We start from the raw sequence: 26489 nt of genomic DNA on the forward strand, positions 1-26489 counted from the left end.
GCCCGCGCTGACATCACACAGCCCCGTGAAGTCACGTGGGCGTCACACAGGCCCTCGGAGCCATGCGGTGTCCACCTGAACACTGGCTGCATCCAGGACCAAGGCCACTCGGATGAACAGATGTAGGGAGGGAGTTCCAGGAGCAAGACGCTGCTGGGGACAGCACGGGCTGAGTCCCACCTTCCCTGCCGGACACCCCCGCCCCTGGCCCACCAAGTTTGTGGGTACAGGCGCTTGAGTCCTGATCCTCCCTTCCTTTGTGTCCTGGTCCTTCCTGGGACACCCCTCTCTGCCAGCCAGCACTGGGTGCAGCAGGGAACAAAACCAAATCCCTTCCCTCCTGGGGAGGGGACAGAGCGACGTAGCTGCCTCAGACCAGACCCGGGCCATGGGCCAGGTGCATCAGGGCAGGGGTTGCCCCTCGCCACGGTGTGGGCAGGCAGCCTCCAGGGAGGAAGGTGTGTCTGGGGTTGACGAGGGAGCACGAAGAGGTCCTGGGTGGAGGCTGGTGTGGCGACTTGAGAGACACAAGGAGCCCGGATGCCGCAGGAGGGCAGGGCATGGAACCACGTGGGTCATAGTGAGGATGGTGGCCTTTATTCTGAGCAAAGCAGGGAGTTACTAGCAGATTTTGTGCAGAGAAATGGAATCACTTTCACAGCATCACTCTGCTGTGCTGGAAACGGCTGTGGGGAGGTGAGTGAGCAGGAAGGACGGGATACTTGTGAGGAGGAAGGCAGGCGGCTGCTGGAGGGGCTGCTGCTTTTTGTTGTTCGAGTTGAAGGAGTGGGCCGTGCATAGTGGTGTGCACCTGTAATCCCAGAATCTTGGTAGGGCAAGGCGGGAGGATCGCTTGAGACTGGGAGATCAAGATTGCAGGGAGCTGTTGATTGCACCACTGCAGCCCAGCCTGGGGAACAGAGGGCGACGCTGTGTCAATCAACCAATCAATTAATAAGAGTGGCAGACAGCTTGGATGTGGAGAACAAGAGAAGGAACAGTCAATGGTGAGCCGAGGACGCTGTTGGGGGACTGGAGGCTGGTGCTGTGGGCGTCAGGTGGACAGAGGCATCCAGGGGACACGCCCAGGAGGGGGCTCAGGGTGAGGGCTTGGTGGACGAGGACACCAGCAGCTGGTAGTGAAAGCCACCAGCAGGTGCCGGAGCACCCTGGGGAGCAGCAGTTGGAGAAGGAGCCCGGGGCCAGTGACAGGAGCAGGGGACAGCCCGGGGCCCGGCAGCCATGGTGCTGCAGAGGCCAGAGACGCTATGCGGAGGCAGTGGGTGCCGTGTGGGGGTGGCCAGGTGAGCCTGCGAAAACGGGGGAGCTTCAGGGAGTGAAGTGGAGGAGGGGTCGGTGCTGTCAGGAGGGTGAATGGAGTGGGGCTGTCCAGCCAGAGCTGGCACCCACTAGAGCAAGGGCAGAGGTGTGACTAAGGGGCCAGGTGCCAGGGTGCTGCTGGGTGACCTGCCACCTGTCACACCCGGCGGCCACCGAGGCAGGACTGGGGTGCTGGATTTAAGTGGGCTGAGGCTGGATTTGAGTGGGGTGCTGATGGACTCTAAGTTGGGAAAGAGCATGAGGACATCCCGGGAAGAGCAGAGGACGTGGGACGCTAAGCCCCTGGTGGACGGAGCGAGCTGGAGTGGGGGTCCTGAGGGTGAGGGGGCAGTGCATGCTCTATTCTGGATGAGGAGGAAGTCAAGGCTCTGCCCCGGGAACAGGCAGCTGAGGTTGCCCTAAGTAGGGATCAAGGAACCGGGCTGCGTGGAGATGGAATTGGAGTTGGGGGGCCCTACCTCCAGGCCAGAGGGAGGGGGCACCCCAGGGGACGGGCCAGGCTGCAGGGCCAAGGGTGCAGGAAGGAGAGAGGATCCTGAGAAGGAGGGGCAGCTGCAGCTGGGGGTGGGGGCACAGGAGGCAGTCAGCCCCAAAGGTACGGAGCCCGTGGCCCAGGCGTCACAGGCTCTGGGGTGCAGCCTGAGGGGGGGTCTCGGGTCCTTCCTCCTGCACACAATGAGATAGAGGCAGGGCTCTGGCCCCCACGTCACCAGCCCTGTGACCTCCCCCTTGGGACCAGCCCTCCCCAGGTGTTAAAGGAGGGTGAGGACAAAGTCTCCCCGGCAAGCACCCCCTCATGCCCGATGCCCAGCACACAGCGGTGCCCATGACCAGGTGACCCTGAGGGCCACGGTGGGTTTCCAGGAATGCCCTGGGCAGCGTTGCCACCATCCACCATGCAGCAAACACTAGGCTTCACCCGTGCACAGGACACGAGGCTGCCTGTTTGATGTTCATGATGGCTTTATTGAAATATACGTCATGCACCACGAACTCACCCATCCAACATGCAATTCCATGGTGTTTAGTGTGTCCGCGATGTGAGCCTTCACGATCCACACTGGAACCTTTCATCCTCCCAAAGGAAGCCTGGCCCTCGGGCAGCCGCACCCTCCCACCCTAGGCAGCCCCCGATCCACCTTCTGTCTCTGCAGATTTACCTGTTCCGCCACTTTACATCCATGGGGTCACACGCGATGTGGGTTTGTGTGTCTGAATTTTCCATGTTGCAGAAGGTTCACCCGCCATGTCGTACGTGTCAGAGCTTCATTCCTTCTCACGGCTGAATAATATTCCACTGCAGGGACATGCCACATTTCGTTTAGCCGTTCGTCTGTGGATGGGCATTGGGTTGGGCCAACATTGTGGCTTTTATGAATAATGCTGTTGGGAACACGCAATGTAAGTTTCTGTGTGGACGTATATTTTCACTTCTCTTTGGTATATCCCTAGGAGTGGAATTGCCGGGTCACACGGTGGGAAGAACCCAATATTTATGTCCTCCCATCCCTCAAGGTGATGGGATTAGGAGGCGAGGCCTTGGAAGGTGACGAGGTCGTGAGGGTGAAGCCTCATGAATGGGAATTGTGCCCCCATTAAAGAGGCCCAGAGAGTTCCCTCGCCCCTTCTTCCGTGTGAGGACCCAGTGAGAAGGCACCGAGTATGAACCAGGAAGGGGCCTTCGGAGGACAGCAAATCTGCCACATCTCCATCTAGAACTTCCAGCCCCCAGAAGCGTCAGTGAAAAGTGTCTGTTGTTTATAAGCCACCCAGGCTGTGGCATTTTTGTTACAGCAGCCCAGATGGGCTATGACATACAGGAATTCTGTTTCACCCTCTGAGGACCTTCCAGGCTATTTTACAAAGTGGCTGCACCATTCCACGTTCCCACCAGCACTGCGTGCGGGCTCCCGGGCAGAGGCACGGTTCTTACCTACAGCAGGCACCAACCTGGGCAGCAGTCGGCTGGAGAACCACGTCATCAACGAGCTTCTGGGGAAGGAGTGGAGACAGATGAGCCTGCAGTGTGGTCATTGCCGGGATTGAGCCAGCACCGGGAAGCTGCGGGAGCCACTGGCTGGGGGCGGCAGGGACTGCCCCAGACTCGTGGGGAGAGGGGTGTTCACCAAGGGCTTCTAGGGACAGGCCATGCCGTGGAAGAGTGAAATCCAGCGGGCCACAGGACGGAGCAGCCTGCATGGACTCAGCTGTCTGTATGGGTCCTGAGTCCTGCTCCCATGTGATAACCAGTGATGACACTGACAGAGACAATGTTAGCCAAGAGCAAGATGTGCGCAGGGGTAGACTGTGCGGGCTTCCCATGGGAACATGTAGGAGCTGCCGTGGGGTTCTTTGGAAATAGGTCCAGTGCCACAGGAACCCATTACTTCTGAGGACCCCTGACTATGAAGCTATTAACCCTGTGACGGACTTGGCTAACAACTTGAGCAAAGGACTCAGACCTGACTCCTGGCAGAGACGCTCTCCCAGGCTGAGGGCAGGGGATCTGGGGGGGCTCCTAGACGGGTGTGAGTCCAGTTACCCCATCACTACAGGCTGAGCTGTGTTTCCTCAAAAAAGAGGTGTTGAGGTTTGTGTTCCTCAAAAAAGAGGTCCTAACCCCTAGGACCTAGGGATGAGGGCTTATTTGGAAATAGGGTCTTTGCCAATGTAATCGAGCTGAGGTTGTGAGCGTGGCCCTGTCCAATAGGACTGGTGTCCTATTAAGATGAGAAGACAGAGACACCAGGAGGTGTCACGTGCAGGTGCAGAGGCCTGGGGAGGGGACGGACGGCTGTGCAGCGACAGAGGTGAAGATGGAGCAAGGTGCCCGCAAGCCCAGGAACACGGAGGACTGCCAGCAGCCCTGGGGCGGGAGGGGCAGGAGGGCCCTCCCCAGAACCCTCAGGGGAGCAGGGGCCTTGCCCACATCCTGACTTCAGATTGTGGCCACAGAGCCAGAGAGAAGAAAGCTCTGCTGTTGGCGCCATGTCGGTGCTGCTGTGTGAAAACAGCCGCAGGAAGCAAGCACACCGGGTTTGCTTCACCGGGACAATAAACAGCAAAGGTATGTCCATACCTTCAACACCTGTCCCGTATTCCCATCAGAAAACAACCCCAAATAAAATAACACGAAGGCTTGAGGAGCAAGCCAGGTCTGTACGTTGGAGACTGGAGGTGGGCCTGGGGTCAGACCAGAGCCTGTGGCCCCCACCCTGAGTACCAGGAGCTTTGACCCCTGTACCTCAGCATGGCCTTGTCTAGAAAGAGGGTTTCAGAAGGTGAGGTCAGATGGCGGAACCCTAATCCAATGTGACTGGTGTCCTTATGAAGGGGGCGAGTTGGGCCAGCCCCCCAGGGTGCAGAGGACTGAGGCGTCTACAGGCCAAGGAACCCCAAAGACGGCAGCGAACCAAGGAGCTGGAGGGGAGGCCTGGACGGATTCTCCTGCACGGCCTCGGAAGGAGCCGTCCCTGCCGACACCCTGAGCTTAGGCCCTGGGCTCCAGGCCAGGAGATGATACATTTCTGCAGTTTAGGCCACACAGTCTGTGGGGCTTTGCTGGGGCCACCCCAGGGAAGGAGCATGGTTCTTGCTTCTAGGCACTGAAGAGAAGACAGCACAGCCAAGGACTCTGAGGGGTGGAAACATGGTGGAGCCCAGCTCTCCACTGGGGGTGCTTCCCTGCATGGTGTCCAAAAGCGGGACTGGCGAAGCATGGGGGCCCTGGAGGCCAGAGGTAGGGACTCACTGCAGGACTCCGCAGGGCGGGGACAGGGAGGAGGGGCTGGGGGAAGCCGCAGACAGGTGCACTGGAGGGCCCAAGCCTGCCTCCCTGGCCAGGTGCTGCTGGGACATGCCCAGAGGGCACACTCAGAGAGCTGGAGGAAGAGGTGTATGTGTCCCCAGCCCACCCACAGAGCCCCAGCAGAGTGGAGGCCATGCTGTGTGGGGAGCACCAGCTCCAACCAAGCCTCAGCCCAGTCTCCAGCTCAATCATGCAGGCAAAGAGCAAAACCCACCAAAACTCAGAACTAAAACAATCCCCACTCCCCTCCCAGCAAAAATTCAGTGCCGACACGTGTGCCCCACACTGACGGGGAGCAGACCACAGATTTCGTCCAGACATGTTAACAAAACTCAAATAACCGCCCTCTGGAATCCAGAGTTGATGTAAAGTGTCCAGGAACACAGCAAGGAACAAAAATAACCCATTTTCATTCTTAGGAGCAAATATAGGATACTTGGCATGTGTGTGGGACCCTTTCTAACTACAAGGACGTGACAACTCAGACTGAGATGCTCTGATGACGCAGTGTCATCGACACGCAGACACCACACACCCTAATATGAACTCTTGCTCAATGAACTTTTGGGAAAATTAATGTCTGCAAGTTAAATCTTCCTGCTTTTGCAAGCTGAGGCCCAAAGAAATAAAACTAAATTCAAATCTGAGTTTGGGCCGGGCGCAGTGTCCACGCCTGTTATCCCAACACTTTGGGAGGCCGAGGTGGGCAGATCACCTGAGGTCAGGAGTTCAAGACCAGCCTGGCCAACATGGTGAAACCCCGTCTCTACTAAAAATACAAAAATTAGCCAGGCGTGGTGGCGGGTGCCTGTAATCCCAGCTACTCGGGAGGCTGAGGCAAGAGAATTTCTTGAACCCGGGAGGCGGAGGTTGCAGTGAGCCGAGATCGCACCACTGCACTCCACCCTGGGCCACAGAGCAAGACTCTGTCTCAAAAAACAACCCAAAAACGAAATCTGAGATTGTTCCCCCCATTTCTTGTTCTGCTGTCTCAGCCAGAGGGGCCCCAGGGTCCTCTCTACCCTTCCACGGATGCGTGTGGCTCCTCTGGGGCCATAGATGCTCCAGGAGGCTCTCATGTACACAGTTTCAGAGTCCAGCACTCTCCCCAAATCCGTAAACAAAAGCAATGCTGAGGCCTAGGCAGCCTCATTCCCAGAATCAAAGTTCCCAAGAGTCAGCACTCACGGTGGTTGAGGCCCGGGCAGGTCGGTGCCGTGGAGGGGCAAAGCGAGCCCTTGCCTGGGAGCTGACCCTCCTCCCGGAGGCATTTCCCATCTGGAGGTCCATTTTGACCCCTGCTTTGATCATATCTGGGCGACCCACTGCTGTCAACGTGTTCCTCAGAGAACGGCATTGGTGACGTGCCCGCCTTCTTGAAAAGCTTAAAGGTTCCTAACTGTGGCAGCCCTTTGGGGTCGGAGGTCCCCCCATGACACAGGGAAGGCCCATGAGCCCTGTGTCTGCCATGACCCCTCACCTCTCCAAGTCAGAAAACTCCATCCCAAGGGCATTTTCCACCAGCTCAAAGCAGCCCTGGTGTTTAGGGGAATCACATTCTTGTTTTTCTTTACACTTTTGCCACCTAAGCTTGTATCACTATATACTGTGGTTCAACTTTTTAAAAAACTTTACATAAACTGAATCATTTGGTGTATTTCTACATCTGGCCTCTTTCATTCAATGTTATGTTCAGAGCATCACCCATGTTGAGGAGCAGAGCTTTGGTTTGACATGTGCATTTTCACCACATCCATCCAAACGATCTCGGTCATTTCTGTGGGGGATACTCCAAGAGCGGCACTGCATGGTATGGTGGGCGGAATTGAAAGATGCCACAAGATTCCTGCCCTTGGTGTCCACCCCCGACCCTGTGAGGTCCAGGCAGGATCAAGACGGTCACCCCCAGGATCTGTGAACAGGACACGGTCACCCCCGGGATCCATGATGAGGACGGGGTTGCCCTCAAGACCAGTGAGTAGGATGGGGTTGTCCTCGGGATCTGCGAATCGGGCAGGGTCACCCTTGGGGTTCGTGAATAGGATGGGGTCGCCCCTGGCGTCTGTGACTAGGATGGGGTCACCCTGAAGACCAGTGACTAGGATGGGGTCACGCCCAGGATCAGGCTGCATCGTAGGGCAAAGTGGGCGTGATCCTGGCTCCTGTGATTACGGCACGAACTGCGGCACTGTCCTGGCTGAAGTCAGAGATTCTCCTGCTGGCTTTGGAGTGTGTGAGGGGCTAAAGGGCAGGGAACGAAGAGAATGACTAGCAGTCAAGGAGCAAAAGCAACCTCTGGCCAATGGACAGCAAGAAAATGGGCCTCCATCTCTCCAGAGCAAGGAGTGAACGCTGCCAGTCACCTGTGCGCGTGCCTGGAAGAGGCCCCGAGCTCAGAGGAGAACCTGGTCCCTCTGAGACCTTGATGTCAGCCTGGGAGGGAGGCCTGCAGCTCTGCCGTGCCCAGACTCCTGACCCACCGAGACAGAGACACACTCGGGGTGCTGGGTGAGGCACGCAGTTGGTCACAGCAGCAGCAGCAGCAAGTGAAGGCATGTGGGAGCTGAGTATCTGCGGCAGACAATGCTCGGCTCTTTTCTGAAGTGCTTATACCAAGTCACCCTGCAACCAACAGCGTCCACACCTTCAGAAATACTTGACAGTATTCATCATTTTAGTGAGATTTTAATAGTATAATTTTTACCTTTACCTTGCATTTCCCCGATTATAAATGAGATCAAAGACCTTTTCTGTTGACTGGCCATTGTGGATATTCTTTGTGACACGTCTTTCAAATCTTTTGCCTTGTCTCACTTGTCTTTTTCTTATTGATTTGTTACGCGGGCTGGGTGTGGCGCTTGGCCTACAGTGCTCTCACTCCACATGGTGCGGCTGCATCTTCTCAGTGGTTTAAGCAGTTTATCATTGGTTACATTCATTTCAGTCAAAGTTATTAACCTTTTTTTTGTGATTGGAGCTTTGTGTCCTGTTAAAAAATCTTCCCTAACTCTCAGGTCATGAAGACGTTCTCCTACATTATTTTCTAAAGGGTTCTCGCTTCCCCCTGCACATTTTTGTTTGTTTTTGAGACAGGGTCTGGCTCTGTTGCCCAGGCTGGGGTGCAGTGATGCAATCTCGGCGCACTGGAACCTCCGCCCCTCGGGCTCAAGCAATCCTCTCACCTCAGCCTCCCAAGTTGCTGAGACCACAGGCATGCACGACCATGCCTGGTTTTTTTGTGTGTGTGGATTTTTGGTAGTGACGGGTTCTTGAAACCAAGCTCAAGTGATCCACCTGCCTCAGCCTCCTAAAGTGTTGGGATGACAGGCACGAGCCACCACGTTCAGCTTCCCCTGCACATTTAAATTTAACATCCACCTAGGATTAATGGGCACAGTGTGAGGGAGGAGTCAAGGTTCACATTCGTCCCCATGGAAAAACTTCTGGCCAAAAAGAACTACTGACTGAAAACGCTGTCCTTTCCCCACTGCTCTGCAGCGAGACCCCTGATGTAACCTCCAGCGGTCCCTCCCTGGGCACCACCACTGGGTTGGCCGCCTAAGCCTCGTCATCCTGCCCGGCATGTCCTCCCGCCTTGCTCTGCGTCTGCACGAGGCTCTCAGCTGTTCTGGGCACTTTGCATTTCCATGTAACCTGCTTCTCAAGATCCAGAAAAGGGGTAACAAACTCACAGGACTTGAAAGGCTGGCATGGAATCCACCAAGAAATTAATTGAACTGCTGCCTTTCCATACAGTCCTCTAACCATTAACACGGAGAACTAACGACTTTCCACGCAGTCCTCTAACCATCAACACGGAGAACTGACGCCTTTCCATGCAGTCCTTTAACCATCAACACGGAGAACTGACGCCTTTCCACACAGTCCTCTAACCATCAACACGGAGAACTGACGCCTCTCCATGCAGTCCTTTAACCATCAACACGGAGAACTGACGCCTCTCCACGCAGTCCTTTAACCATCAACATATCGCTCTGTTAATTTAGACCTTCTCTAAATTCTTTCAACAGTGTTTTGTAGTTTTCTGCATGAAGGTCTTGCATATTTTTCATTTTATTCCTACTTGATATCTTTGCTATTGAAATGATATATTTTCCATTTGTTCCTGATTTAGAGAAAATTGCTACATCTTATATCTGGCAGCATTATTAATTCTATTTAATTGCAGATACTTTTGTATTTCTACATAAACAACAGTATAGGTGGGAAGTCGTGGCAATTGTAGCTGTTTTTTTACAACCTGTTTCCCTCTCCCTTTTCCTTGCCTTGCTCCACCAGCAAGCCCTGGGGAATAGCCGGTGAGAGTTACTAGCCTTCTTGTATGTATATTGATAGGTTTTTTGGTAACTGTTCTCAATCAGACTAAAGAAATTCCCTTTTATTCCTGGTCTGCAATTGGTTTCATCTCCACAAATGGATACTGAACTGTAACTAAATGTATTCATCATATGAGCACAGCATTTTCCCCTGGGTGGGCCCAGCTATTTTCCTTCATTCTAAAACAGACCAGGAGTCATAGGGCCTGGAATGTTCATAAATCTCGGAGAGCAATCATCACTCATTACCCTACTTCTATATAAGCATGACATTTTCCATAAGAAACAAACACAACAGACATAGTGGCCGAGAGAAGGGTCTGGCTTTCGGGAAGGCAGGAGAGGAGACGCAGGCTCCCAGGAGAGGAGACGCAGGCTCCCAGGCCAGCAAGGAAGCCATGGGGTTGGGGGCTTGGGCGAATTCTTCCACTGAAACAAGATAGAGCAGCGGGGCACATGCAGGCAGGTTTTTAAGTGTGGTGAGAGGTGGAGGCAATTCCCTCGTAGTGGGTTGCACCTTTTTGTAAGCAGTCCAACATCCTCTGAGGGGCAGGGAGGAGGAAGCAGGGTTGTACTTGCGAGACCCTATGTAGCCACTGTGGGGAGCTGGAGACAGGACTGACCCCCAAAGTCACAGTTCGTCTCAACTCCCCCGATTCTCAAAGCACTTTAACACCTGTAAAACCTGAACACGTTTTAGATGACCCTCTCCAATGACGACAGGCAGCAACTGCTCTTAGAGATATGGCAAAGAAGGTGTGGCCTCCTAACTAACTAGCATGTGGCAGTGCTGGCGGTGCCGGGCTTACTCCTGCACACAGGCCGGTCACACGCCCTTCTCCTGTGGCTGCCCAGACACTAAGTAACCATCATGCAAAAGACCTAAACTGAGCAGCCCACCTACATGGGCACCAGTACACCGTTACTACAGGCACTAACAGCACGGGGGTGTGTTAAAAATGCAGATTCCTGATTCCACCCTCAGGAATCAGCTCCTTAGGGTGGGGGACACAGGAACTGACATTTTCTAAAAGCACCCAGGAGTTGGCAGGAAGGCCCCGCCCACTCGCCGCATGTTTTAGAGCAGCGTGGAGCGGAAGGGGCCAGGCTAGGCAGGAGGTCATGACCCTAGACAAGGGAGAGTTTGATATGCCTTAGAAAGATGAGCAAGGAGCCTGGCACAGGAAAGAACCACCACCCCAATCTTCCCCATTTCCAAAGCCATGCTCATGGGAGGGCAGCGGCTTCCCTGGGAAGGCGTCGACCATGAAGAGCATGTTTTGGAGTCAGCGGCTTCCATGAGAAGGCATCGCAATGAAGAGCATGCTTCCCCTGCCATCATGGCCCCATTCCTTCTGAGAAACTAGAACTGGACGACTGCCAAGGTCATCATTTCCAAAACACCTTGTAAAAATACGGCAAATTCTATCAAAGCTAAAAACACACAGACGTGGCCGGGCGCGGTGGCTCAAGCCTGTAATCCCAGCACTTTGGGAGGCCGAGACGGGCGGATCACGAGGTCAGGAGATCGAGACCATCCTGGTGAACACGGTGAAACCCCGTCTCTACTAAAAAATACAAAAAAACTAGTCGGGCGAGGTGGCGGGCGCCTGTAGTCCCAGCTCGGGAGGCTGAGGCAGGAGAATGGCGTAAACCCGGGAGGTGGAGCTTGCAGTGAGCTGAGATCCGGCCACGGCACTCCAGCCTGGGCAACAGCGTGAGACTCCGTCTCAAAAAAAAATAAATAAGTAAAATAAAATAAAAAAACAGTATACATGGCTCAGGTGCACGCTAGTTTTTAATTACTGGTGAGGTACCAAGTACAAATGCCTACCTACTCCACCAATCAGATGAACACTTCACATTAGGTGTCTTACGCATCACACGTTGTCACAATGCAAACCAACAGATATGGATTTTTGAACGCCTCCTTGTTTTAGCCTGAAATGATTAAAGTCCTTGAGAGTGTAGATCCTGACTTCCTTTGGGCTCCTACAGTAAGCCAGTTGGCTGGGCACTGCGTGCGGCTGCCTGACCTCTGGCTGGCTGAAATGACATGCAGTGGAGCTGTGGACACACCTGAGCCAGGTATACGGACCACGGACAGGGGACCCCACTCGGTCCTCCCAGCCACCCTTCCGGAAGACACCCTCGTTTGCACCGCCGCCACACGAGGACACACACGAGCGATTTCCTTTTGTCTTATGACAGCTCCTAAAAGGGACCCCACAGATACCTTCAAGGAAGTTTGGCTTCATAAAACGCTGTCCTGAGCGCCCTCCAGCATGCAGGCCATTCTTCCAGGCATGGGCGAGGACCTGGGGGCTGTGCCTACCAGCGTGACCCGTTACTTTAGTTTTTGTTCCTAAGACTTCCAGTGTTCTTTCCTTGTCTTTTAAAAAAAATCTTCAAATTTTCTCAAACTCTAGACTTCAAAGGAAACATGTTATCTTCCAGTATCGAAGACAGAATTTTCAAATCTAAATCAGCCCAAAGAAACTGTAAAGCTAACAAGCACACAGAAAATACATCAAAGAAGATGAAGCGACACATTCTGTGACATAAGAAAAATAATCAGTTTAATAATTACAGCAGTGTAGCATCAACATTGTAGTAGTCAACACTAGGACATTGTCTGTGACATTTAAATTAGGAGTTTCTCCACACTTGTCAACGGGCGCCCTGGGGGCCCCAGAGAAGTGAAGAAATGATTGGCATTAAGGAGTCCACACAACCAGAGCAGGCATTCAAGGTCCCAGGCGCCCAGCGCATGTGGACAAGCACAGACGCTACCGAATGTGAAGGAACGAGCTTCGGATGCTACATTCCAACATTGCTGAAAACTGAAAGTGCTTCACATCTACAGGATAAGAAATGGCTTAATCTCCTCATCCATACAAGGTGAGAGCAAAGGAGTAACCCTCGGGCAGATCGTGGCCCCTTTAAATGTTTATATCAAGTTCCCACCCCCTTGGGAGGTCACACGGTGAAACAGATACAGTTATATACAACAGGGCGGGTTTTTAAAGACTTGCTCTCAGACACGTTTTTCCTGCTCCCTAAAAAGCCGAGGAAGATACTGGATCCACAGAAAGAAAAGGCAATGCAGTCACATGAGGCCCTCACGGCCGCACCGTCTAGGGGAAGGGCTGTTAAAAACACAAGTATTCTTGTGAAATACTTCGATCTGAGCATTAAGGCAGGTCTGCAGGAGATCCGTCCTGGGGACTCGGACAGCAACGCTACCGGCTCCGAGAGGACGGTGAACGTCGCCTCCCGGCAGAGGGCGGAGAGATCAGAGGAGAGTTGTTCCTGAGTTAAAACCTGCTACAACAGCAAACTCCAGTACGCTCAAGGTGAATGGTTTCCCACTGCAATGTCTTACGCATCACCAAAAAATAACTTGTAAAACTCACGCTTACCAAAAGAGAAAGTGTTGATCTTTGCTTGTGCCTGCATGAGTGAGTAATCTGCTAAGTTGAGGAAGCTGGCAATTCTAGTGAGAAGTCCAGGTGAGGCCAGGTTCTGCGAGCATGGGTCAGGTCCATGCTGAGCCCAGGCAGACCCCGTGACCGGAGTCAGGGAAGGAAGCAGGAAGGGGGCTTGCTGGGCACCAGAGACTGTAATTAGCAAGGGCGAGGAAGAACCGTAAACAGTAACAGAACACTCTCCCAGGGTGCCCAGCTCAAAGGCATCAGTATACAAAGGATTCAGGTGCAGTTAAAGGGCAATTTGGCCAATAGACGGAAAAGCAGAAAGTCAAATCTGATGCAAAATGAGCTGTTCTGAGACCAGTAATCCATGGCGTTGCAATTTTGGTGTTTAAAGATAGAACACTTGTTCTACGGAAAAGTGTATCTCACTTTAAAACCAACCTCTTCACGGGAAGGGAAACCAAAAGCAAAGTCCCTGCGGTCACCCTTATTTATTGCTGAAGCAGAACGAAAACCTGCCCCACGGGCTGGGCTTCCCGCCCAGGACTGCACAGGCTTTCCAGAGCCAGCCTGGGCCCAGCAAGCCGCGGCGAGGACAGGCTTCGTCCGTCTCCTCTGCACTGGAACACAGTGGGGGACACGCTCCCTGCTTACGCCTACGTTGCTTAGTGGAACCTAGGGTGTATATTGCTTTATGCTTGCTGAAGGAGGGGATTTCACTTTCGGTGAGCACTGAAGCCTGCTGGCTGCAGCCAGTGGTGGAGCAGACCTCAGGATGAGGCTGGCCTGACGGCAAAGCTCCACCCATCAGTATCAGTCTGGAGCATGGCCTCCATCTGTTCTCGTCAGCTGCAGTGACCTACAATAAATAATACATTCTATTTACAGGTTCTAGTAAGAGCTCTCTTTAAGGGAAGACAAAACAGTGTTATTTTGTTGTTACTGAACAGTTTTGTTGAACTGCACAGAAACGTCTGTGTAATCTCCCAAAACACAGCAAATCCATCTGAGAATCACAGGACTCACACAGCGGACAAGAGCAAACACCTGTAGGTGGATGCAGCGGTGCCGTATGGGCCTTCCTTGAGGTCAGGACTGAGTCTGTCAACCAGCAAGCTGCCCTCGGAACCCCGCAGGCCTGGGACTGGAACGCTGCTTTAAGAGAAGACTTCCGAATGGGACTGACGTGTATCTCTGCAGGTATAAATAAGGTTATTCAGAAATACCGACACGGGGGGTGCTGTCACAGCGCGGTGGAGGCCCTGGTGCTGCGGAACGAACCAGGCATCCACCGGGTCCTGCTTCCGGTGGGTGCAGGCATGGGACTTCTTACTCACGTAGCTGGAAAGGACATTCTAGCATGGGGATTAGCCCGGACAGAACCACCACGGGTATGCATTCAAAATGGGATATTTACAAGAAACATGTATATATAATATTTATATATTCAATTCAAAGTCTGGAAAAACAAGACTTTTAGTCAGTCACTGAACTTATTGCAGAATGAGGTAACTGAGATGTTCACAGAGTGGGACTGATGCAGCTCAGGTCCTCAGAGTCAATCCCTCCTGTCTGGATTCATCAGTCATGGTTTGATCGTCTCCATTCGCAGAATAAGCTCCAGCTTTTCTATGTACAGAGAGCGAGGTGGTGCCCCGCCCAGCCCTGCCCTGTGGTCCTGAGTGCACCCCGACGTGGGTCAGGGGTGCCCAGCTTCACCTCAGAACTGGTCATCGACGGAAAGAACGAAGGACGTCCCTTATAGATTGGTCTCGTCCCAGGCAGGATCGTTCATGTTCTTCAGGACTTTCCTCACCAGCTTCTCTAGGTCTTTGCGGGCTCTCTGTTCTTCCTCTAGAGATTTCTTCATCTTTTTGTTATCCTGTAAATTAAGCAGACCACAGTACGTTCACTATCTTTGGCATTGCGTAGGGCTTCCTTTCCCCATATGGGTATCCTTGAGGAGCTAAGGCCTCAACTCATGAAATCCCACGTGAGCTGCCTATGGGCTGTGAGGTCATGGGGGTCCGCAAAGTTCAACCACCTGGACAGGGTGGCAGCAGCGCTCCTGACTATGCTGCCGCTCCCGGGATGGAAACGGTCCTAATGGCTCTTATTAAGGCCATGAATGAATCTCTATAGAACATACCGTAAGAAAATGGCTGGAAACTGCAGACGGGACGGCTCCTCTCCAGCCTTTTCGTCCACTCATAACCACCTTCCAGAGTTACAGAAAGGACTGGAAGTAACAGCCACTGACGGGTGCGGGAGCAAGTGGGGGAGCACCTGCTCTGTGCAACTGAACCCAGGCATGTCTCGGACGTAGGAGGCAGGCACAAACGGACGCCTGCTGCCACTTGGGGCAAAGTGTGAACACGGAAGCCCGCCAGCCAAGCAAAGCAGTACCTGGAAGCCCTGTGGACACTGCTTAGAATGCAGAGCACGCGTCCAGTTCCACACGGCAACCTGCTCTCGGCTCTCTATCCCAGACCACAACTCTTCTCAGGCCGCTCCTCGGCCAAAAGAGCACCCCAACCTTCCCTTGCCTAGCTGGGCAGGGCATCAAAGCCACTCCTACTCACATTCCGTGCAACGGACACCCCAGCCTTCCCTCGCCTAGCTGGGCAGGGGACCAAAGCCACTCATACTCACATTCTGTGCAACAAACACCCCAGCCTTCCCTCACCTAGCTGGGCAGGGCACCAAAGCCACTCATACTCACATTCTATGCAACAGACACCCCAGCCTTCCCTCACCTAGCTGGGCAGGGCACCAAAGCCACTCATACTCACATTCTATGCAACAAACACCCCAACCTTCCCTCACCTAGCTGGGCAGAGCACCAAAGCCACTCATACTCACATTCTGTGCACTGCCCAGAACACCCTTGGTTAGTCACCATGTCTGGCTCGCTAAACTGGCTTCGGGAGCCAAGGACCATGCAGTGGCAGAGGCTAATCTCAGGGCCCCTTGCAGGATTTGTCACCAGACAGAACTTTCGATATTTTAAATTATTCTTCCAACAGAATTTGCGATGGTTTATGACATCAAAATCAGTATTGTTCAAAAAAAAAAAAAGAATTTAAACAAGTCACTTTATAGACAACCAACTGTTTTATCTGCTGGACTTCTCAAAGACATGACCTCCTTTTAGTTTTTGCTTACGCACAATAAGCTTTTTATTTTTATATGAGACGGAGTCTCACTCTGTCGCTCAGGCTGGAGTGCAGTGGCACTATCTCAGCTCACTGCAACCTCCGCCTCCTGGGTTCAAGCGATTCTCCTGCCTTAGCCTTCCAAGTAGCTGGGGTTACACGCACCTGCTGCCATGCCCGGCTAATTTTCGTATTTTCAGTAGAGATGGGCTTTTGCCACATTGGTGAGGTTGGTCTTGAACTCCTGACCTCAGGTGATCTGCCCACCATGGCCTCCTAAAGTGCTGGGATTACAGGTGTGAGCCACCACACCCGGCCAGCTTATTTTTAATATTGTTTTCTTTTCTCCCATTTGAAAAAAAAAAAAAAGATTGAAAGATGGATTATGACATACCTGTCTTAATTCTTGAACTTCATCCTTTAATGCATATACGGTATCCACAAGACTCCTGAAACAGGAAACAGAACACACACATGAACAGGGTGAGGCATGGAGAGGACACATGGAAACTTACCAGGAGACACTACGATGCTGAGTGGAGGACACGGGGCTGCTCTGCAGTACCCGTGTACTGTCTACATTCACAACTAAAAACTGTCAACCTCTGTGCACGGCAGGTTCAAGCCCAGTCAAGGGCAGCTTCAGTCTATGAAGACATTTTAAAAGTGAAGCTTCTGGCTGGGCACGGTGGCTCACACCTGTAATCCCAGCACTTTGGGAGGCCGAGGTGGGCAGATCACCTGAGGTCAGGAGTTGGAGGCCGAGGTGGGCAGATCACCTGAGGTCAGGAGTTGGAGACCAGCCTGGCCAACAGGGTGAAACCTCGTCTCGACTAAAAATACAAAAATTAGGCATGGTGGCGCAGGCCTGTAATCCCAGCTACTTGGGAGGCTGAGGCAGGAGAATCGCTTGAACCTGGGAGGCAGAGGTTGCAGTGAGCTGAGATCGCACCATTGCACTCCAGCCTGGGTGACAAGAGTGACACTCCGTCTCAAAAAAAAAAAAAAAAAGTGAAGCTTCCGAAGCCACACCCCCGCCCTCAGGGAGCTGTCTGAACTCTACTACCCCACTGCAGAGCTCAAATGCCTGCTTTAGAAAACTGGAAAACATCTTACTTTTCTTCTATCACTGTCTGACCATTACTTTTAGTTTCTTCCACTATAATTTTCTCTTCTTCTGGAAGCAAAACTTGTGGAGCAGATTCTTTGCGTGAACCTAGGAGCATGAAAAAATAACCAATCAACCTCGGGCGAACACCATGGCAGAATGAAGAAAAATGACTATACAACATCACTTAAATATTAAGTTCTATCAACTATGCATTTAAAAATGTTCATCCAGGCTAAAGGAGGGCATGTTTTACCAGGTTTCTTCACCCCTGTCTACTGAGCCCAGGCCCCTTCGTGACCAAAGCCGTAGAGAGGAAACGAAACTGTAGCCTTTTTAAAATCTGAATTATGGATTGTTTAAACCTTAGCATTTTCAACAGGGAGGAGGTTACAGGTTGTGACCGTACTGCTCTGGCTATTCATTCCATTTTGAGCCACTGTTGCAAGAGTTTCAGCAAAGACATATGAGACCAATCAGAACATACACAGTGAGTGTTTATAAATCCAAGATCTGGCAATACAAACATTTTACTCTACAGCAACATTTAATAATCAAGATATTACAGCATCATAGCACATGGTTTAGAAAAAATAACATTTGGTCCTTTATGAAAACTTTATATTTCCTAAAATATAAAATAAACATTTTTCTAAATGAAAGCAAACTGCTCACAATGTCAGAGGAACATTTGTGTCATTTAACCAACACCTGCACGAGAGTTTATATGGGACAGGCCCTCAATAAATGTTGCAAAATACGTACTTTAGAAATCAGGAAATCAAAATACTCATTTTAAAAGGTGAGGAAAAGAATCAAATTGTATTTAATGATGCAGGGAGAAAATCTTTTCTTCAAGAAAATATTTTCTTGAAGGTCATACAGTATAACGTGTATCATTTATATTTTTGAAAATTATACCAGATGCAAAGCAGAAGGCTATACTCTATCACAGAACACAAACGCCTGTAAGCGGTACTGTGATAAACATTTCTCCGTGAAGAAGGGACACGCGTGTTTGAGACATGCTAACTATGGACACGGTGCTTGCGCTTGCTGGGTCTTTCTTCTGGCTCGCCTTTTGTGTGTTCCTAAAAGCGTGTCAGTGCTACGCAGCGTCACTGTCACAGGAAAGCTCGATACATACGAATGTTTTATGAAGATGGGATTTTAAATAATGGCTTCACCTGCATTTTACCACACGCTTAGGCTCCTCTGAGCAAACAAGATTAAGGATGATGCCAAAGCTTAAGATGGCTCCTAAGACGTTCCTGACACGCGAGGGCACCGCTGCTATCTCCACAGCAGCATGCAACAGGAACCAGGACTGGAGGCCACTGGCCAGGTGCTGCCCCTCGTGCGTGTGCAAAACCTGCTCCACCCCTCAGAATGGCACCCCTGGGAAACTGGAAATTCAGGGACTGAACAAAATCAAGACACTGCTCCTTCATCCCCTCAGGCCTAAGATTAAGTCCTGGGGAAAGCAACCAAGTGCCACTCTGTCACCTGGCACGAGCTTCAGGAGACACTCGCCACTCCGATACTGGGAATTGAGGATAACTGCAGGATCTTAGGATCAAATGCAGCACTTAAAATGCAGTCACAAGCCATGGCTGGCACGCCTGTGTCTGTGTTAAAGTGGGCGACCATCCCTCCCCCTCAATGCTGTTGTGCCTCCACTGTGCTACCAGCTGGCAGCAGCAGACCTGACCCTGTCAGGGAGGGAAGGAGCAGGGGCCCAGCTCTTCACAGGCGTCCCCTGGGTCACAGTCCACCCACCTGCACACACAGTGACCTATGTCTCGGGAATAACTTTTCAGACAGAAGATTCAGACAGGACTGCAAGATATGATTTCAGAAAGACGTTTTTAAAAACATTAGGCTGGTAGTATCAGCCCTAGGAATCTCCACAGGTCCAGGAGACAAGGGCGGAGACGGCCCTTTGGGCTGCGAGGACTCCTGCCACTCCAGGTGCCTGTGCTCCAAGAGGCCACAGGAGAGGACCCTGAGGGTGGTGGGCCCTTCCTGGCTAACAGGTAATGCTGCTGAGAAGACACGTGGGCCACACAGGAAGATACTGCTTAGGAAGGAAACTGATGTGTGAGGGACATTACAGCAGAGCGTGCGGTGCTAGCCAGGGGGAGAAGCTGCCAGTGTTTCTCATACAAACGCAAAGGGTACCCTTGTTCCTACCAGAAAACGTTAATTCATGTGCTATTTGCCCAAAAGATATAGAAAAAGAATTTCATAGAAAATAAAAGAGAGAAAATTATGAAAGAAAATCCAGAATACTCATAAAGATTCCAATATTTATACCACATGTGAAGAAATCCAATGGCTCCACTTACTCTTCCCTGCAAAGAGAAGTCCACTGATAAGATCCCACATTTCAGTCAACTGATGTTCCCGCCAGTTATCCAGCTGTCCTGCTCTGAGCCCAGACAGTGGATGACTGTTTCAGAGTCAGATTCACAAAAGTATTACTTGTGTGTCTCACATTGTTTGCAACACATTTCTTCAAATGGATTTGCTAATGAGACACACAGGAAAAAGTCATGTAACTGCGGATCAGGCAGATTAAATTCTGGATTTCAAATATTTTTGTCTCTTCTAGCTTCCTAGACAACCTGTTTACATCATCTCTTTCCAGCATTAACATTTTCGAATGACATAAAATAGGATCACAAACAATGTCAACTTTGTAAAGAAATGGGGCAGACACAGGGTCGACTTTACAGGAGTTGTGAGGCCATGAGCCACGTGTCCACTGCCTCCAGCCAGAGCTGGGACGCCCCTAGTGGTGAGTCTTTTAAGTTCACCTGCGCACATCACTTAAGCACTGAGTCTCAATTTCATTACTTACAAAGCACAACAAATCTGCTTCTCTAGAGCTGTTCTGAGGATTTAAATATTGTATTTTGTAAATATATTTTAACAGATGAACCCATAAAGGTAAAAGTCTTTCCATTATGTAGCATAATTTGAGGAACTAAGCCTGTAAGAACTGGTACAATTACTGTATATGCATGGCACAGGTCTTATTTCTACAGCTACACTTAAAGCATGTGAGAAGGATTTAGTGATACACAAATGTAAGCTGGAAAACGTATCACAGACAGGATGTACTGCTTGATTCCTGAAATGCACTAATGTGAAAAATGCCATTTTTGGATCTGATGGCAAACTAGGCAGCTTGTAAATGAGGATTATTAACACGCCTAGAAATCATGCAATTCTAATAATCTGCCTAGTTTTCAATATACAGTTTTTCTAAAATGATTGAAAAATTTTTACTGCCTTTCAAAAAACAACAAAGGAATGTTCTCTGGCCAGGTTTATGTAAGTTGACTATTTCTTTAAAGAACAATGTTTTAGAAAGCAGATATAATAAGTTATCTCAGAAATTATTGAAGTGTTTTTAGCGGCATCGTAGCACATTTTTTCCCTGAGTTACCTAGGTTGGAAAAACAATTTAACAGCAGAATTATCAGATAATGTTCTCTCACTTTATTTAAAATCCGTAACAGAGGCTCAGACATAGATGAACACATTCATGATGGTTCTAGCACAGTCAAGATCTGTGTTTCCCAAACTTTTTTGTTTCTGGGAAATGAGAGGGGTTCCACAACACATCATTTCGGGAAACGTTGTGGGCTATACTTCTTGGAGATTCACAGTGCACCCTTAGCACAATACAGGCTTTGAAGAAGTCTGCCATAAAAACACTCGCTTAACTTTAATTCAGCATTTCTGAAATGCATTTGAGTGAACTTTTTTTCTTTTAAACATCATTATTAACATCTTGTGGTTTTGTGGCTAACATTTTGAGAAGTGCTAGATCAGCTTATAATCTGTCTGTTTCTATAACCACATACACAGAACAGCTGGTTGGTTATTTCCATATGGAGGTAGGAATAAGACAAACATGAATATAATGAAATAATTTATACTTAACACCAATCCAGCACTTCTCAAACTCGAGGACCCAAGAATGTGCCTGTAGATGCTCGGTGTCTGCCCGCCCTGGGCTGAAAAATTCTGCAGCAACCATTCCACTCTTAGGGGCTGCTGTGCGCCACATGACTGGAGACCCCAGAGGGCACTGGGACCCCACAGCAACACTCACTAAGAGGTGTGATCCAGGGAAGCCTGGTCCACGTGTGTGTTAACATGAGCACAAAACTTAACATTTTAGGGATGTCTGAGAACACTGACCCTCCCCCACCCCAAACAGTCACACATCTGCAGACAACTATGGAGCTTCGTTTAAGAAACACAGATCTAATCCAGTATTTCCATTTCATAGACGAGATGACTTGCCACAGCAGCAACACAGTGGTGATCGACCAACCCCTGGGGCCCCGAGTGCCGGCTCGCGACTGCCATGCTTGGCTGTTACACACCATGCTGGGGGCTTATCTGACGACACACAACTAACTGCTTCAGGAGTAATGCAGCGCAACTGTCCAGTCCAGACAATGGCGTGGTGTGCATGCATGCGTGTGCAGGCCTGCCTGTATCAAACGCCTAGAAACAGGGTAAGTTCATCAGAAAAGAACATCTGTCTATCTGACCAGTGATCTAGGACATGGGCAGGATAATTCCTCTTCTTAAATTCATTACCTTTTCTAAAATCTGCATCTCTAATCAACTGAAAATCGAGTAACATCCACCGTGGAGCACACTACAACTACACTTAAAGAAAAACGACTTAGTAAGATCTCTCCAAAAGTCATCCGGGCCATTTTGTTATTTATGGCTCTAAGGGTCTCATTTCCTTTTCTTAGGAAAACTCCCATCTTGTGCTGACAGAGTTTTCTGCGCTTACTGTCTGCGCCTCGTCCTAACACAAACCTGCCACCAGGTGCTTCGTTTCCTCTCCCTTTATTTTGCTTCATTACTCTCTTCTTAGCTGGACAAGCACTTTATAAAACAAAAATTTAAAACGGGCCTTAGTCTAAATAAAACAATTTTGAAGTTGTGCTTTTTCCCATTTATGCACACAAACAAAAAATAATGCTTCTTTCTGAAGACAAACCGGCCAGTGACTGAAAGCTTAAGAAACGGGAAAGAGATGAAAGAAGAAACGTACAAGGTGTGACTTTGTCTCGTCCAGAACACAGCTGACTTAAGAGAGTGCAAGCTTTTCCATCAGGGCAGACAGAAGGGTTCTATCTATCACCTGCCTGCCTTTGGAAGATGTTCCGTTCAGGTAGAAGAGCCAAATCATATTAAACTGCAAACTATGCTATTCCCCTCCCCCATGTAACAAATATTAAAAGCCACGGGCTAGCAAATGCAAAATTTATTTCAACTGTACATAACAGGTTTTTTTTTTTTTATAAAACAAACACTTCATTGCCATATGCAACCACAAACAATAATATGCATACTGTACAATACAATGCAACATTCAGATATACATCCAATTTAGTTTTTCAAATGGTAGTCACCTACTAAAAATGGCTTTTCCCATTCACAGATAAAGAGCACAATTATAGAGATTATTTTCAAGATCTTATACCACTATATACACATTACTGTGTTTTGGCAATTTTATGCAAAACACAATTAATATAGATTATATACTTGTGGCAAGTGTTACTTCAAAGGGAACACCATTTAGGCCATTTGCAAAGGCCTGGTGATGGCTTAAACCTACCTTCTAGTTCAGACTCTTCATTCCTTCATTAGAATACTAACTGTACACATAAATATTACAGAAATGTATAAACAGAAGATACTATTATCAGCATGACTGAAGTCCCACAAAAGTAGAAACACTGGCCCTCTGGATGCCATATCACCACTGCCACATGAGAACTGTCTTTTCGGGCTTGTGGCACTAATACTTCTTAACCAGGTCACAAAAGCTAATGGTGTTAGACATTCAAAACAAATGCAAAGAAAAGGTCAGGTTATTCTTCTGCAGTGATCTTAGCATCAAGAAAAAGCATCATCAAAATGCCTTTAACTGGTACAAAATGGAATGATGGTAAATGTGAAAACTTTAGTGTAGAGAATATCAATAAAAATGTCCCAGTAAGATAACCAAATGATACTTGATATTAAAGGAAAATCCAAGTGCAGCAACTGTGTTTGAGTGTTGTGGTCTACACAGCCTGTGACACAGGCAATCCATGCCTACGAGAAGGCAAAGGCAGCTGAGCCAATGCACTAATGAGTAGTCTTGAGGCAAACAAAAAGGTGCTCCCAGACTCAGAGGACTGCCATATGTAATACAAAACCAAAATCGCTCTAAATCCACTTACAGTAAGTATAGAAACTTTGTACTTATCTTATTTCTCCAAAAATTCCATTTACTATTTGGCTGAACATATATAAACCCTATCTCTGCCGGAGATTAACACTGGGCTTTGACTAATTTTAGAAGACTGCTCCTCAACATTCTTATGTTTACTAATTGGTATGAAAATACAAACTCTTCCGATGGCATGAGCACTTCAGTAGCTACTTGGGAACAGACAAATATTTGGAATTAACAGCTGCCCTGATGACTCCTGTGCCATTAGCTCGTTCCATGCTGAATGAAGCCACCCAACTTTCTAAACAGCGTGCTACTGCCAGGAGCTCCCTGGCAGCTCTGGGCTTGAGCAGCAGGACCCGGCTCCCAGGACAAGACTGATACTGCCTCAGAGAGTTCACTCTGCACAAACAAGATCAGAACACTGAATACGTGGGTTTGGCGAAGGAGTGGGTGGAGGGGGAGGAAAGAAATCACGGCCACCTGGAATTACAGCCACCCTGAAGAAGGAAAAAATGTTATTCTCAATTTCTTATGGCATCTTGTTTTCTGAAGCTGGTTTCAATGAATACTTAAAACACAACCGTAAGGTTCCATTTTAACACCAAATAGAGCGTGCATGGGAGAGAACAGAGTTTGGCCCCTCAAGCAATGACTAGATGTGGATTTGATGCCACAACTGAATGCAACAGGTCACATTCAGTTCTTTTTGAAGCAGAAATTGGTCTGAGTGAGGCCAGTGAAAACTCCTTACAACAAATCCCAGGAAAATGGGGGAGATTTTTTTTTTTTTTTAAATAAGTGAGCTACATGGCAACCTAGTAATTCTTCAGTGAACTTCGATATCCCATTACAATGAAGCATTGCAGTTTTACACTATGGGGTTGCTGTAAACGGAGTTTCACTGCAGCTGGTTGCTGAAAACAATGATGTGTCCATGGCTCTTCCAGACAACGTTAAATATGGATGTTGGGGTGGGGAGCCGGGGGGACTGAAGCCACAGCACTTGACTTTTTAAGTATTCCAAATGCCTCTCCAGATACAGTCTAGTAGTCTACACTTGCAGAGGCTGAATGCTTCAGATTTTGGGCTTTAAACTTTTAGTGTAGAGTTTTTACTATAGAGTGGTGTAGGCTTGCTAAGTGCCATATAACAGAAATCACTGCAATTCAGGGAAGTTTGGGGTGACGATGAGAGTGAACATCTGAGCCATGACAGTAAGCTCTGCCTTCGGAAAGGAGAGCTCCCACTTCATGGCCACAACGCAGCACACGGAAGAGCACAGAGCCGTGAGGTGGAGACAAGCTCTGAACACGTGACGCCCGCCCGTCTGTGCACCTGCCAAGGCCCAGAGCCCACATGCTGTTCGGCACAATTACCAGAACACAGCTGTTGGAACTGGGCTCACAGCACCTTTGCTGCATGTATTCTTCTCATCTCTCCACAACTACGTCATCAGTGTTCACAGTACTTAAAAAATTTAGGTCCTTACAGATAAGGCCAGAGTCTCCTCCATGGTTCTGGCACTTAGATCGCAAACCTGTGTGATTTCAGTATAAAATAGAAAAGTGTTCATACAGCTGTACCCCAGAAATCAATCAAACAGTTGCTACACTGAGAATAAAAAAAACATTTGGAGCTATAAAACAACAACTACCCCTTACGAAGAGCACCCTCGGGTGTAGGCTCACGGGAACACACCACCTCCCTCCAATAGTCATTCGAATGTATACTCGCATCGGCAGTTAAGCCTCCACAAAGTACAATGGGAAATATCAGGAACACTCTCAAAAGTTGTTAAAATATCACATAAAAGAGACAAGGAACAGCAAGAAAACATCTAAGAAAAGCAGGCTGCGATACAACAAGCATTTGTTAAGAAAAGCTCAGAAGTGCATTAGTTCTGGTGAGAGATATATGAGCAACAGCTCTTACGAGATGTAGAACCCATTCTGTAACTATGGGCTGTCCATATACTGTCATAGTCAGAGTCTTCCGAGAGGTCTGAAGGCTCCAAACGAGAAAGGCTACTGCGACGACCCAAGGAGTCTAGGCTTGGTTGGTCATCATCAGCCAAGACGTGATTATGCATCAGGTCAGTGCCTTGCCATGCTAAGACGGGCGGGCGGAGGGACAGGCGCGACAGGCAGGGGGTGAGGAGGAGAACGACAGGAAGAGCCACAACCAAAACATGGAACAAAAGCAAAAGGTGATGGGAAGAGAAGGAAAAGAGAAAATATTGTTAAAAATTGGCAACAATGCATGTTTCTCCTTACATATGGCTGGGTTTCAATAACAAACTTAGCAAAACCCTTAGAATACAACTAGATCGATTATTATCTAATTAAGCCATTAATATACAATGTTTCCAAACCGCTCTTTTAAAAAAAGATATTGCTCTATAGCCCTCATTTAAGAAATCTTTTACAAATTACACTCATGTCCAAAAGATGACTCTATAGACATGAGGCAATTAACCAATTCTATTCCACATTCAATTAACAAATAGTCTCATTTAGGACATCATTTGGGAAAGGTACCATTTATATGGCTAATTAAAAATTGTTTCCTATCAGTAAACAGGTGTATCAAATGCAAAATAATTTCAAAGGATTTCTGACGGGCTTCTTCAGTTGTCGCTTTGCCAAGACCATAAATCTGAGAGTGGGTCTGGACTTACCTGATCAATCAACAATCACTCTGAGAACTCAGAGGGCAGAAAAGGACTGGCCAGGGCCCACAGCCCCAGAACCCACCCCCTGGCTCCCAGGGCACGCCAGAGCTTAGCCCGCAGGCAGGGTGCAGTGGGAAGCTGGGTCGACTGGCAATGCCGGCCACCCCGATGCAGACCCTCTGCTGTCAGGAAGAGAGACGTGAACTGGCAATACCCCAGTGTTAAAAGGAAAATGACAGAGGAAGTGGCAGAACATGGCAGGAGAGAAATAATCATGAGTGGCCGGCAACTATGAGCACTGCCCACGGCCAGGCACCTGGGCTGAGAGGCAGGCCGGGCTGCCGGGGTCTCCCTCCATGCAAAGGCG

The 26489-nt window shown here is 49.4% G+C and overlaps 1 protein-coding gene across 26 annotated transcripts in view; it reads right to left on the reverse strand.

Annotated features, from left to right (window-relative positions):
* Positions 1 to 12042: 12042 nt before the first annotated feature.
* LOC105485288 (Rho guanine nucleotide exchange factor 7) overlaps positions 12043 to 26489 on the reverse strand; it is a 181608-nt gene continuing 167161 nt past the window's right edge. For 14 of the 26 annotated variants that reach the window (XM_011747560.3, XM_011747562.3, XM_071081021.1 and 11 more), the window contains 4 exons: positions 25384 to 25560; positions 17192 to 17291; positions 16470 to 16524; positions 12043 to 14802 (listed from right to left, as the gene is read on the reverse strand). In XM_011747560.3, coding sequence (XP_011745862.1) covers positions 14680 to 14802; positions 16470 to 16524; positions 17192 to 17291; positions 25384 to 25560 — 455 coding nt within the window. In that variant the 3' untranslated portion in view covers positions 12043 to 14679. Of the gene's footprint in view, positions 14803 to 16469; positions 16525 to 17191; positions 17292 to 20675; positions 25561 to 26489 lie in introns of those variants that run through there. The other 12 variants (XM_011747565.3, XM_071081020.1, XM_011747572.3 and 9 more) reach the window with 4 other exon arrangements.

This window comes from Macaca nemestrina, chromosome 16, assembly GCF_043159975.1.
Source record: "Macaca nemestrina isolate mMacNem1 chromosome 16, mMacNem.hap1, whole genome shotgun sequence".
NCBI lineage: Eukaryota > Metazoa > Chordata > Mammalia > Primates > Cercopithecidae > Macaca > Macaca nemestrina.